This window comes from Bidens hawaiensis, unplaced genomic scaffold (assembly GCF_021521415.1).
Source record: "Bidens hawaiensis isolate Kalapana, Puna unplaced genomic scaffold, B.hawaiensis_p1.1 tig00024027_1, whole genome shotgun sequence".
In the NCBI taxonomy this organism is placed as follows: Eukaryota; Viridiplantae; Streptophyta; class Magnoliopsida; order Asterales; family Asteraceae; genus Bidens; species Bidens hawaiensis.
The window spans coordinates 73,092-85,465 of NW_027493788.1; the positions used below are offsets into that span (position 1 = coordinate 73,092).

A 12,374-nucleotide genomic window follows, 5' to 3' on the forward strand; every position below is an offset into this window, starting at 1 on the left:
AAAGCATTCTTCTTTCTTTTCGGGTTTTTCTAGGACACCAAATAAACCCTCTGCCTTTACGTCCCGTATAGACCCCGTATAAAGCTATTGAGCGTGTAGGGGTTGTTCCTAGTAGGAACATTCTCTTTTCCTTTAGTACTTTTTCTTTTTATCTTGTCTCAATTTCTAATCTTTTCTAGTATTACATGGTGGTCCATGGCGGCTGATAGAGTTGACAAATGACAACTAATTGTAGAATTCTCGTAATATTTTGGTAAACATTGGTTCTCCTCATTTTTTCTTCTATGATAATATTAACTCTTTCTTTTTTTATCTTTATTTTACGTCCTGCTTGCGGTGCGCGCATATAATGTATATATGTGTGAGCCCTCGGATGGGCAAAAGTGAAATTACACTAATTTTGACGTAATTTTACTAATTTTGTGAAAATAGCTTTAAAAGTAGTGGAAGATTAATCAGACATCATGTGGTGGCGTTGATGGCCGAAAGAAAAAGGTACATAAACCAATCAGCCGGTGTCTGAATGATTAAGTGTTATGTGACTTTTGTCAAAGGCTTGGTGCAAAACTATTATCGAGCCGGGGGTCTCACCAGAAGCAGCCTCTCTATTTCTACGGGGTAGAGGTAAGGCTGTCTACATCTTATCCTCCTCAGACCCTACCATACTTTGATATTAGTGGGATTTACTGAGTACGATGATGATGATGATGATGATGATTTTTTATCTTTATTTTGATTTGTGTTGTATTGGTCTTGACGGCTAACATAGTCTTACAAAGGCTACATGAAGATGCTGATAGGTCGCCGATACACATCATAGGACCTTCAGTAACGAACGGCACCATTGGTGGTCCCTTGATGAAACTGGTAACCGTTGGTGAATTAAAGTCAGTATAGAAAAGGGTTGTGGTGAAGGTCAATGAGAAGCCTGCCGAGCATAAAAATGAAACTATGGTCACTTTATGTAATTTAACTTCATAGATTCATCATCAATCATCATCCGTTATATGATTTGGCATATGATTGCGGTGCCCTGCTAGTATGCTGATATATAAATATATATCATGATCATATATAAATATATAATAATGTTAAACAAAGCTATTTCTATTTAACTTTCTGGTATAGTTAACTATGTCAGGTTACATATTGTGCTATCAAACCCGAAACCAAATGTGATCGATATTGTTTCTTGTCTCTTGTTTTTGTGTGTCTTTTGTTAGACTCTTAATTTAATTGCACTTTTTATGTTGCTATTAGTCTAATTCAGTACAATTAACCAATCTTTGTTTTTCACTTTAGTTGTCACAATCAGACCAAACATGTAATATTAACCACATGCTAGGGATATGATACCTTAGTTACCCGAAATTGTATGCACTTAATTTCTAACATGGACTTCTGGGCATGGCTAGAAACGCTTCGCATTAGGTGTAGTTGGTGGTTTAATCTATCTTTGCTTACCATCTTCCCTAAAAATAAATGTAGATTGTTTTTTTTTTATGATTGCAATATATCCAGTATTAAATCATAACATTTGTGTACACATTTAACCTAAGCATTTGAAAAAGCAACTCAATTTGTTTACAAGAAACCGCTTCCATGATCAACACTATTAAAAAACCTTCAAAAATAGATTATGCTCGACTATATATACCACTCCGCCATCATGGAGAAACATCAAGTTTCTCTCCATCGAAGCTCGACATGAACCAAACCGTTCTTCGAATCAATGAGATGAAACTTATGGTTAATCCGCCCATTGTACACTACATCTGCAAGGTTAATATCCACATGCCCAAGTGATTCCTGCACGTAATGAAAACCATGCATGCATGACCCAATGTACTTTGAAACCATTTAATGCATTTAAATTTAAAATACCAAAGAAAATAAGACATAAAAACCTTATGGTAGAAACTCATGCGTGATCTCTTGCTCATTATTTTGATGTGTATCTTGTCTTGTATAGGCGGTTCCTCGAGCATAAACTCAAACTCTTCGTTCCACTTGGGATCGCGTGTTCTTCTAATTCTCTATAAAAAGTTGGCAATCATAATTCATGAGCTCAAACTAGATGTGTCAATCGTCGGGTTAGCAGGTTGAATACTTCAACCCGAGCACGACCCATATATCATTTCATGCCAAAACGTCAACCCTCACCTACACACTTAAAATTGTGTAACCCAAACATGACCCGTTTAATTAAGCAATTTATCTAAACGTGTCAAAAGAATTTGCGGGTAATAATCAAGTTGTAAACATGTTAACGGGTTGGTGGGTTGTAAAAAAATATGTTTAACGAGTCATAATGGGTTAGTGGGTCAAAATGTTTAACTAAATAGGTTAAACAAGTCAACCCATACACGACCTGTTTTTTTTTATAGGGATTCGATATGTCAAACCAAGACATGATTCTCTTTGTGGCGTGTTGTGTCATGTCAAAATTTCAACTTCAAAATATGAATTCTTCATATTTTCAACTTAAAGATTTTTAACGGTATATAAGTCAATAAGTTTGACCTAAAAGGTATAAAATCTCACCTTTGTTTTCTTAGTTTCCCCTCTAAATATCACCATAGCATAGGGATTACTATGATGCTGTCCCTCTACATCCTCAGCTCCTTGTATAGTCACCAAAAGCACACCCGCCCCAGCCCCAATCGGGGACTCACAACCGGAACCCACACTATTGTCTCTCTTCACAGGCGTGAGGGGCCCACTAAACATCTCACAATCCTCCTTAAATGGAGCGTATGTCAACTCTAACATAATCTGCCCTCTTTCGCGCTTCTTATGAGGATCGGCTACGTTGGTGTTCTTTAACAAATCAAGTGTTAGGTCCATTGTTTCGTTGGCGGTTAACAGTTTTAATGGCACCACTTGCATCCCCAACCGATCATGGCTCCCAACCTAAAGATTTCCCAAAAAGTTAAACAAAGAACATGTGTCGTGTTTCTATATAACAGTGTTTTGGTAATTATTTACCTTGTCCCAGTCGTAGACGTTAACTTGAAGAGTTTGAGCTTGAGGGTCCTTAACAACAAGCTTGAAGGTCTCGTTCCACACAGGATTTAAGGTCTTTTTCTTTATTGTTGTTTTCTTTGAAGGAAACATCTCTCCACTTAATTTGAGTTTAACGTATGGATCAGATAACCCTATTATGTCCATTTTCATAAGTTTTGTGGCTCGTACAACTTTCACGTGTAGTACTCCAACGGGCTTCTTCACAATGCCACTATGAGAATGCATGATTAAAAAAAAGAAAGAAAAAGAAAAACTTAACACAATAGATAAGTGTTCAAAAAGATGTTTGTGTGATTATGTCCAATGCAACATTTCATTACTCTCTACATTTCATTAAAAATGCAACATTTCAGAAAGTGTGGTGGTTAGATTTTACTTTTTTGTCCATTGTCATCATGATCATTTAGGTCTACAAGATTTTTTTTTAAGCATTTTAGAATTATATAACAAATGGAGAGAGTAGACATTACGGTTTAATAGCTTACATCAAGAAGTCACTTACAGTGAAGAATCAAGAATGGGTATTTCAAGAGTTTGTGGCCAAAGGTAAAGTTTTGCAATTTCCTTTTTGATAATATCCTGCATAATATCAACATTACATAGAATAAAAAAAAGGAATTATCTTTTGATTACCAATATATATTTATTCGTGACAAAAACCTCAATCCTAACCCTTTAACCTAGACACACATAAAATCAAGTAACTCAAACACAACCTGTTAAACCCACTTGTGTAAATGAGTCAAACAGGTTGTATATTATTTGTAATCATGCTAATCAGTTTGGCGGGTGACCTAGTTAGTTTAACAGGTTAAACATGCCAACCTCAAATATTTGTTACATGGCTAGATATGAGTTATGACAACCCAAGACTTAATTATTTTCATTATGTATTCATGTCGTGCCGTAAATTGTCATCTCTAAAACATACAAACCTGCACTAGACTATAAAGGCCAGGGATGGACATAACATCGCCACCTAGTACCTTCAACCCAAAGTCCACATGAGGCTGAAAAACATTTTAACAAAACAAATTATAAGCACAACATTAAACAAAATAACGAAAAAAACATTCGTAACTACCTAAATAATTGTACCTTCTCCATCAAAGACACAATAACATTGGAAAAACATGGAAAACTTGGTACAAGAGGCTTCAACACTACCCTTGGAACAACAAACACTTGTAAATCCACTAACTGAGAATCAAACACAAAAAAAGAACATCATTAACGCTTAGAAGGGCATAGTTGTCATTTGCCATAGTGTCTTACCTGAATCTTGATACGGAAAGCCGATATTTTTACCACCATGACTATATTTGGATTGCCAGCCCATTTAATCGCTGGTTCCATCACTAGTTGATTCTCATCGATCTCACAGACTTTAACGCCTGCAAATTGTTTAGTGTAATAAACATTACTTAAGATTAGATTAAGAACATAAAATGACCAAAATACCCCTACACTAACCTTGAAATATTGGAGGGAGGGTCCCGAGACTTAACATCTCAAACGTGATTGCTTTTATGTGTCGGTGCCCGTGTCCTATATAGTCAGATATTATAGGTTCGGTTGTCCGCCTTATAGCATCACAGATTGCCTGTAAATTGAATAGCCTTTAACGATTTTCGCCCCAAAATACTAAAAAACTATAAAATTTGATATTTTTTTCGGTTTCTTACAATGTACCTTGTCAAGACAAGGCCACATATTTAAAAGAAATTTGTTTAGCCAGTCAACCTGTAAATATGAGTAAGGTAGGTTACAGAATTAACAAAGATAACGAAATGTGGTTTATTTAATAGGAATTTTTACATATATCCCCTTCCTAGCTTCCATTATTACATATATCCCCAAAGCTAAACATTTATTTACATATTTTCCCTTCTTATATGCAATCACCCTTTTCAATTCACAATACCCTAATGAAAAAACCAAACATCTAACGAAAACAACGGCATCGGCTTCCATTCATACGGAGTTCCATCGGTAAATAACTTACAAACATCAACGGCTACCATTCTTCCAGCGTTGGATCGCAGTAACACCAAAACGTTGGGTTTCTTTTTCTGTCAATTTTTTGTCTAGTATGTCTACTTTTCCAGACGATTTTTTATGGAGACTGCAAGCCCTAATTGATCTTGTTATAATCTGCATATGTTCTTCTTAAAACCGATTCGGTTTGGGTTAAATTTGGGATATATGTAATTGTTACTATTAAAAAGGGGATGTATGTAAATTAGTTCATTAAGGGTAAAATGGTCATTTAGTAAGCTAATTTTAATGAAATGGGGAGATATGTAATATATATGGTTTAGGAAGGGGAAATATGTAATTAAAGGTTTAGCAATGGGGAAATATGTAATAAGAAAAGTTAGGGAGGGGATATATGTAAATGCCCCTATTTAATATTGTGAAGAAATACGTACAGGATCATAATCAGGATTCTTCAACCATAGTGGAATTTCAGGTATCAAATCTTGTAGACTTGTTAAATCAAGCTCGGAAATTGGCTTCACAACCGGATCCTGATTAATTACACAATAATAAGGTTTTTGGGTTGTTAAAAAAGCGGAACATGTTCAAATTGACCTGTTTAACGTGTTCAGTTCCTGACACTACCCGGAAGATTACACAAAAATAATCAGGATTTAGATTTTCAAATCTAACATGTTAAATAAGCGGGTCCTTTCGAGTTGACCTGTTTAATTAAGCCGGTCAGCTTGTTGACCCGTTTAACTTATTTATTACAACACTTCAAGTCGTTCTACCCGGAACATTACACAAAATAATCAGGATTTAGGTTTTCAAATCTAACATGTATAAGCGGGACCTGTTCGAGTTGACTTGTTTAATTAGGCCAGTCAGCTTGTTGACCCGTTTAACTTATTTATTACAACACTTCAAGCCGTTCTACCCGGAACATTACACAAAAATAATCAGGATTTAGGTTTTCAAATCTAACATGTTAAATAAGTGGGTCCTATTCGACTTGACCTGTTTAATTAAGCCGGTCAGCTTGTTGCCCCGTTTAACTTATTTATTACAATACTTCAAGCCGTTCTACCCGGAACATTACACAAAAATAATCAGGATTTAGGTTTTCAAATCTAACATGTTAAATAAGCGGGTCTTGTTCGAGTTGACCTGTTTAATTAAGCCAGTCAGCTTATGTTGACCCGTTTAACTTATTTATTACAACACTTCAAGCCGTTCTACCCGGAAAATTACAGAAAAATAATCAGGATTTAGGTTTTCAAATCTAACATGTTAAATAAGCGGGTCTGATGGTTGGGTAAAAGTTAGTTATTATTATACATTAATTAGTTATATTTAGGTTAATAAATGAATGAACATTGGTACTTCAAACATTGTTTACGTGTTTCAGGATATTGGAAGCTATGGAGCTTAACGAGGATATTTACGGGTTTGGAATGAAGATCGAGAAGTGAGAGATTGGACGTGCACGCATCACGAGGCATTCAAGAAAAGAAAAATAAAAAATATGAAGTTTTACATCTTCGCGATACGCGAAGATGCTTAAGTCGGCCAAAAATTTAGGTTTTGCCTTATATAAACCCTTTAACCTCCCCATTCGGTTAGAAACGATTTCCAGAGGCAAAAGAGGCTGTGTTAGACGACTTCTCAACATTCCAAGGCTTCCGGTTCATCTCGGGTTTGCATGTTCATCAAAGATAAGTGTTTTGACATTATGATTATGTTCGGCTAAGTCCTTTGTTCATTCTAGGCTAGGGTTTTATGTAATTCCTCTTGAGATCAGATTTGCTATGCTTAAAGTTATGAACTTGATTTGAGTTATTGCTTTTATCTTGTTTAATTGATTGCTTGGTTGTTAAAACAATTTATATTTGCGATTATTGATTAGTGCATCACTTGTTTGGTTTTGTTCATCAACACTTAGGGTTAGGCTCTTGTGTCATTGAACTTATAATCATCGGTTCATGCTACTTAATTAGTTGTCATAAAACATAAATTGGTAATTGTGTAGATCGAGTTCAATTGTGTCAACAATTCGGTTAGGGTATCGTTTGTCATCACAATCAACCTACTAGGTCTAGTAATTACTGCGCAATCAAGACAAGTAAATCTGTGATTAAGTTGAATGTCACATTACCCGAACCTAGAATGAATACTTTTAATTAATATTGTTTACAAATCTTTTTAAGTAATAATTAGTTTTAATTAAATCTTTTTCTAAAAACCGCTTGACATCGTCTATCCGCCGTAGTTAATTAATTAATTTAGTCATATTAAAATTAGCACTTTCCTTGAGTTCCTGTGGAGACGACCTTACTTACCCGTACTAATTTATAGGTATTTAAGTCTTAATTAGTTGTTTTTGAGTAGACCACGACAACCTACGTCAAAATGGCGCCGTTGCCGGGGACTCAACGCGCAAAGTGCTAGCTTAGTTTAGTAATTTAGTTTTAGTTTTTTGTTATTTATTCGTTTGATTTTACGCGAGGTATATGTGTGTCTCATGTGTGTAGGTAACTCAAGATGACTTGGAGTTGGGTTTATGACCCACATGAAGGATATAAGGTTGTGGAGGATGATTATTCGGACTATCCACATTCATATGATGAACCATCTTCACCAAACCCTCAAATCTACTATGAGTCAAGTGAATATGACAGTGATGGACCTGAGACGCCAACTTTTGTTAGTTACCGAGATGAGGAAGACTACTATTATGATGAGTACCCCCAACCGATATACGAAGAAGTCCCTCAATATTATAATCATGGTGGTACTTATCAAAGGAATTATCAGCAAGATCAAGAAGATTCCTCCGGTAACAATGAAGAGTCTCTGAAAGACGTTATGGATTTTCTGAAGGAGATGACAAGAGATCAAGAAGCTCATAATAAGGCTATAAATCAAAGGTTAGAGCTTCAGGAAACGTTTAATGCGGCCCAAGATGAACTGATGAGTCAACTATTAGAAGAGGTGGCCTAAATTAAACAAGAACGAGAGAAGTTGGCTAGTGGTGTCGTGGTGGATGATGAAGTGATAGATGAGGTTCAAGGGCTTTCAGAGCACGAAATGGAGGAAGAGGTTGTGGAGATTAATACCACACCAACTCCGTCAATTACTAATGAGACAATGAATGTTGCGGTTGTGCTTGACATCGTCTGTCCGCCGTAGTTAATTAATTAATTTAGTCATATTAAAATTAGCACTTTCCTTGAGTTCCTGTGAAAACGACCTTACTTACCCGTACTAGTTTATAGGTATTTAAGTCTTAATTAGTTGTTTTTTAGTAGACCACGACAACCTATGCTAGGGTCATGTTCGAGTTGACCTGTTTAATTAAGTCGGTCAGCTTGTTGACCCGTTTAACTTATTTATTACAACACTTCAAGCCGTTAACATGTTTTCATTCATCACCCAGTTTGACTCGTTAGATAAACATGTTAAAAGGGTCATGTTCAGATCTATATATTTGACTTACACAATTTTAAACATGTCCAGTTTAAGGGTGATATTTTTGACACAAACAAATACATGTAAATCCGTAGTGGATAAATCAAGAAATAATATATATTAAAGGCATTAGAAAATGACTAGAAGACAATTATATAAGAATATTAAATAAACCCCATGTGTAAATAACAAAACAAAAACTCATTACTAAGCTCGAAAACCATGAAATTCAACAATGAAACAAAATAAAGAAATAGGAATAAAGGTGAAAACTTTACATAAAATAAAGCTCAACACATTCCAAAAAGCCCAGGAGATATCAAAGAATCATTAATATTTGCTCCTCACATGTATCAAAATAAAAAAAGAAAGCAATAAAGTAATAAACAAAGAAAAATTATGTATTAAATAGCAAAAATGTGACAATCAATATTTCATGGTATTCCAGCTAAGGCTCTCCCAGAATTAGAAAATTTCATCAAAATAAAACAACCTATACAAGCATGGAATCAATGATCATAATTTCATCAAGTAATCATTAATTTAAAGATTACCAAAAAGTAAAAACAACAAACTACTACCAATTTGTCACCATTACTTAAAAATAATTTATTCTATAAACTTCATCAAAAAGATGAAAATTTACATTAAAAAAATGAATTTATTAAACATTAAATTTCAGATTAGTAATAAATACATGGCATCTTCAATCAAGAACCATCACAAAATAAAATGATTTAAAACTCATAAATACTTGAAATTATGCAGATTGAAGGTTAAAGATTATTACCTGAAATGGTTCTTTTTCCGGGTCGGAGTAGATGAAGAAGTAGAACCCGAGACAGATGCCGAAAACAAAACCGATTCCGAGACCAATGGTTCCCAATAATATGCTAAGAAATCCCATTGAAAAAAACAGCTAGAGTGGTTTAAATTTAGAGTCTTAAGGAATAAGAAAGTTTGAATGTTTTTTGTTGGTGTTGGTGTTGGTGTTGGTGTTGGTGTTGAAGATGGACGTCCAACTGTGAAACGAAATGAATTGAAATGGAGTTTGCTTGACACGTGCTGAGATAGGCAAAAGGTCAATTGGTCAAAATGCTGAGTTGAATGACTTGAATTTGGTTGGGGGCTTGAGGTACTTGAGTACTTACTTTCCACCTTCTAGAGATTTATTTATAGGGTTTGATGATTTTATAGAAAAATAGTGTAGTGGTGATTGTTTCACCAACACCATCCATAATGGTATGTGATCGTGAGAGTGTGCCACACAATGGGTCGATAGTACCAACTACATATTCAATTATGAAAGTTTGTTTTATATATGGCATAGGACCGTCCAAACCGCTCGCCGCTCGTTCGGAAAATACTTGCTCGTTTTTTTCTCGATTGTAAACGAGTCACTCTGCTCGGTTCGGTTCGGCTCAAATATTTTTAATTTATTATATATATATATATATATATATATATATATAAACAAATATATAACTATATAGACAACACAAATAAAATATAAGTATATAATTTTTTAAATTCTTTAAAATTTTTCTATTACGTCAATTTTATAGTTTTATTAGTTTGATTCAAGTTTTCAGAATACTAAAAGTTTGTTTACATGTTTATTATATCTCATTTTAAACTTCTTTCTCCTGAAAATTTACAACATACTATACGTTTGTTTAAAAACTACTAATTTGTTTACTAAATATATTATTTACAGCTTTTAAACTTGTTTCTTATTGAAAATTTTAAAGTGAAAAAAAAATAAATAATGCTCGATGTTTGATCAAAAAATGCTCGATTTGCTTTTGCCTCGTTTCGTTTTTCGCTCGGTTCGAATTTTAGCCGGTCTGTTCGGTTCAGTTGTAAACGAGCCAAGCAACGAGCAAGCCTTAGCTCGGTTTGGCTCGGCTCGTGAGCAGCCCTAACCTGGTATAAAACTCGTCTTGCATTGGGTATGCATGTTAATACACAAACGAAATCAGTCGGATATGTACTAGGTAACTATTATCAATTTGGAAATGATGGAGAAATTGGGATGAACTAGAATTATAATTGAGTAAAGATAAAATCATGTACAGTATATAATAAGGCAAACGGGTATATATTTTTGAGTAAATAGGTGTATCAACAAATCACATACTCGTAAAAACTATTAAAGTATTTTATAGTTTATACCCGGTCTCATACACTATTGCCCTATAGCGGATAGCCTAAAAGCCCACTCTCCCCGTTCCTGAAAACGTGTAGGTAATATACATCACGAGAACAATATGAACTTAGGGGGTGTTTGGTAGAGGGATTTGATTGGGGAGAAATGGAATTAGAAATATTTCTTTTGTTTGTTTTCCACTTTTCATTTCTATTTCTCTTTCTATTTCTCTAAAACTAGAGAATTCCATTTCTCTTTAAAACAAAGAGAAATCCATTTCTCAGCAGCCTCCTCATTGCATGTCACCACCTCGTCTCCGGCCACCACCTCGTCTCCGGCCACCACCCCGTCTCCGGCCGCCACCTCGTCTCCAAGTCTGCAACCGCCACCCCCGTCTCCGCCGTTCGCAGTGGTGAACATAGAGATGGTAACCGGTTGATTGTGGTCGCAGGTGGGTGACAGTGGTGGTGGAAATCGGCGGTGGTTGCAGGTGGCTTCTGATTATCATCATCATCATCGCCACCACAACCACCACCACAAAATCTCCAAAGAAGCAGTGATGGCAGATCTGAGCCTCCTTTTTCTATATCTTATGTTCCAAAAATTTGAATCTTTTTAATTTCTTGTGTACTGTGGTTGAAGAAGGGGGTTTGGTGGCGGCAGCCGGTGGTGGTGGGCTGTGGTTGAATAAAGGGCTGTGGTGGTGGTGCTGGTGGTGTGGGGCTGTGGTGGTGGGGCTAGTGGTGGTGGTGGGGCTGTGGTGGTGGTGCTGTGGTGGTGGTGCTGGTGGTGGTGGGGCTGCGGTGGTGAGTGGTGTCAGGTTGGGTGGAGGTGGGGTTGGGTATGGTAGAGTTCTCTGTTTATTTTCCCGTGTACCAAACAAGAGAAATGATTCTCATTCTCCATACCAATTCTCTTTCTCTACAATTCCATTTCCAATTCTATTTTCTCTCCATTTCCATTCTCTGTACCAAACAACCCCTTAAGTCAATATACATAACGAGAACAATATAAACTAACTTAGGTAGTTTTTTTTAAATAAAGAAATAGGAGTGAAAACAATAACCATAAAATCTATATCCTTTTCATTTAATTTAATAACTAAAAATATAAATGATTCATTTTTGACATTTTTTTCTCTAGCAAGTGTTTTGTCTAGATATGTATTATCTACATAAAGGAATATGAAACGAAGATGATCCCATTTGATTTGTGACTATATTTTTAATTCCCCACGCTTGACTATTTTATATTTGTTTACCTAAAGTATATACAGAAAACATCAAAATAATGTCACCATTCAAACTAAATAATGTGACACTTGAGTTTTGTCCAAATGACAACAACGTATAAAATATGAGGTGCATGTTTTTAACAAGAGGAAAACAAGATTCTTGAATATGATTATATGGCAAATTCTTCTAGTAAGAAATTTATAACAAAGTTTAAGTTTACCACAAATATGTTTTCAACAATGGCTTTTCTAGCCGTGATCCATCCGGTTACCTTATTGATTAACTAGTAGGACAATTTTAAAAAACACAAAGCAATAAATAATTTACATATGGTTTGAGCTTCGGCACGTATATGATATCTTATATACCAATTGTCTTGTATAGTAAAGCTAAAACTCATTCACGCAACGCTGACTTTTGTATGCTCATCAGGTTAGCAGGTGTGATGAATGAATGAAAAGGAATGGCTAGCATTTGGACGGGTTATCCGTTTTATAATAATCTTGGCCTCT

At 35.3% G+C, this 12,374-nt stretch overlaps 1 protein-coding gene across 1 annotated transcript; it reads right to left on the reverse strand.

Moving 5' to 3' along the window:
* Positions 1–1,600: 1,600 nt before the first annotated feature.
* LOC143568615 (synaptotagmin-3-like) lies at positions 1,601–9,385 on the reverse strand. The gene is made up of 12 exons (XM_077054729.1): positions 9,269–9,385; positions 5,460–5,558; positions 4,720–4,770; positions 4,501–4,630; positions 4,303–4,421; positions 4,126–4,227; positions 3,963–4,037; positions 3,530–3,606; positions 2,989–3,238; positions 2,545–2,913; positions 1,908–2,036; positions 1,601–1,809 (listed from the first exon to the last, which is right to left on the reverse strand). The coding sequence occupies exons 1-12, from the start codon at positions 9,383–9,385 to the stop codon at positions 1,681–1,683; spliced, it is 1,647 nt and encodes a 548-aa protein (XP_076910844.1). The 3' UTR covers positions 1,601–1,680.
* Between the last annotated feature and the right edge of the window lie 2,989 nt (positions 9,386–12,374).

What these genes read in the sequence shown, in the direction of transcription:
- LOC143568615 (XM_077054729.1), bottom strand. Translation starts at nt 9,385, where the DNA reads ATGGGATTTCTTAGCATATTATTGGGAACCATTGGTCTCGGAATCGGT. An exon ending in GCCTTTATAGTCTAGTGCAG is followed by an intron (nt 3,607 to 3,962) that starts GTTTGTATGTTT and finishes GATATTATGCAG; the next exon opens with GATATTATCAAAAAGGAAAT. An exon ending in GCATGAGTTTCTACCATAAG is followed by an intron (nt 1,810 to 1,907) that starts GTTTTTATGTCT and finishes CATTACGTGCAG; the next exon opens with GAATCACTTGGGCATGTGGA.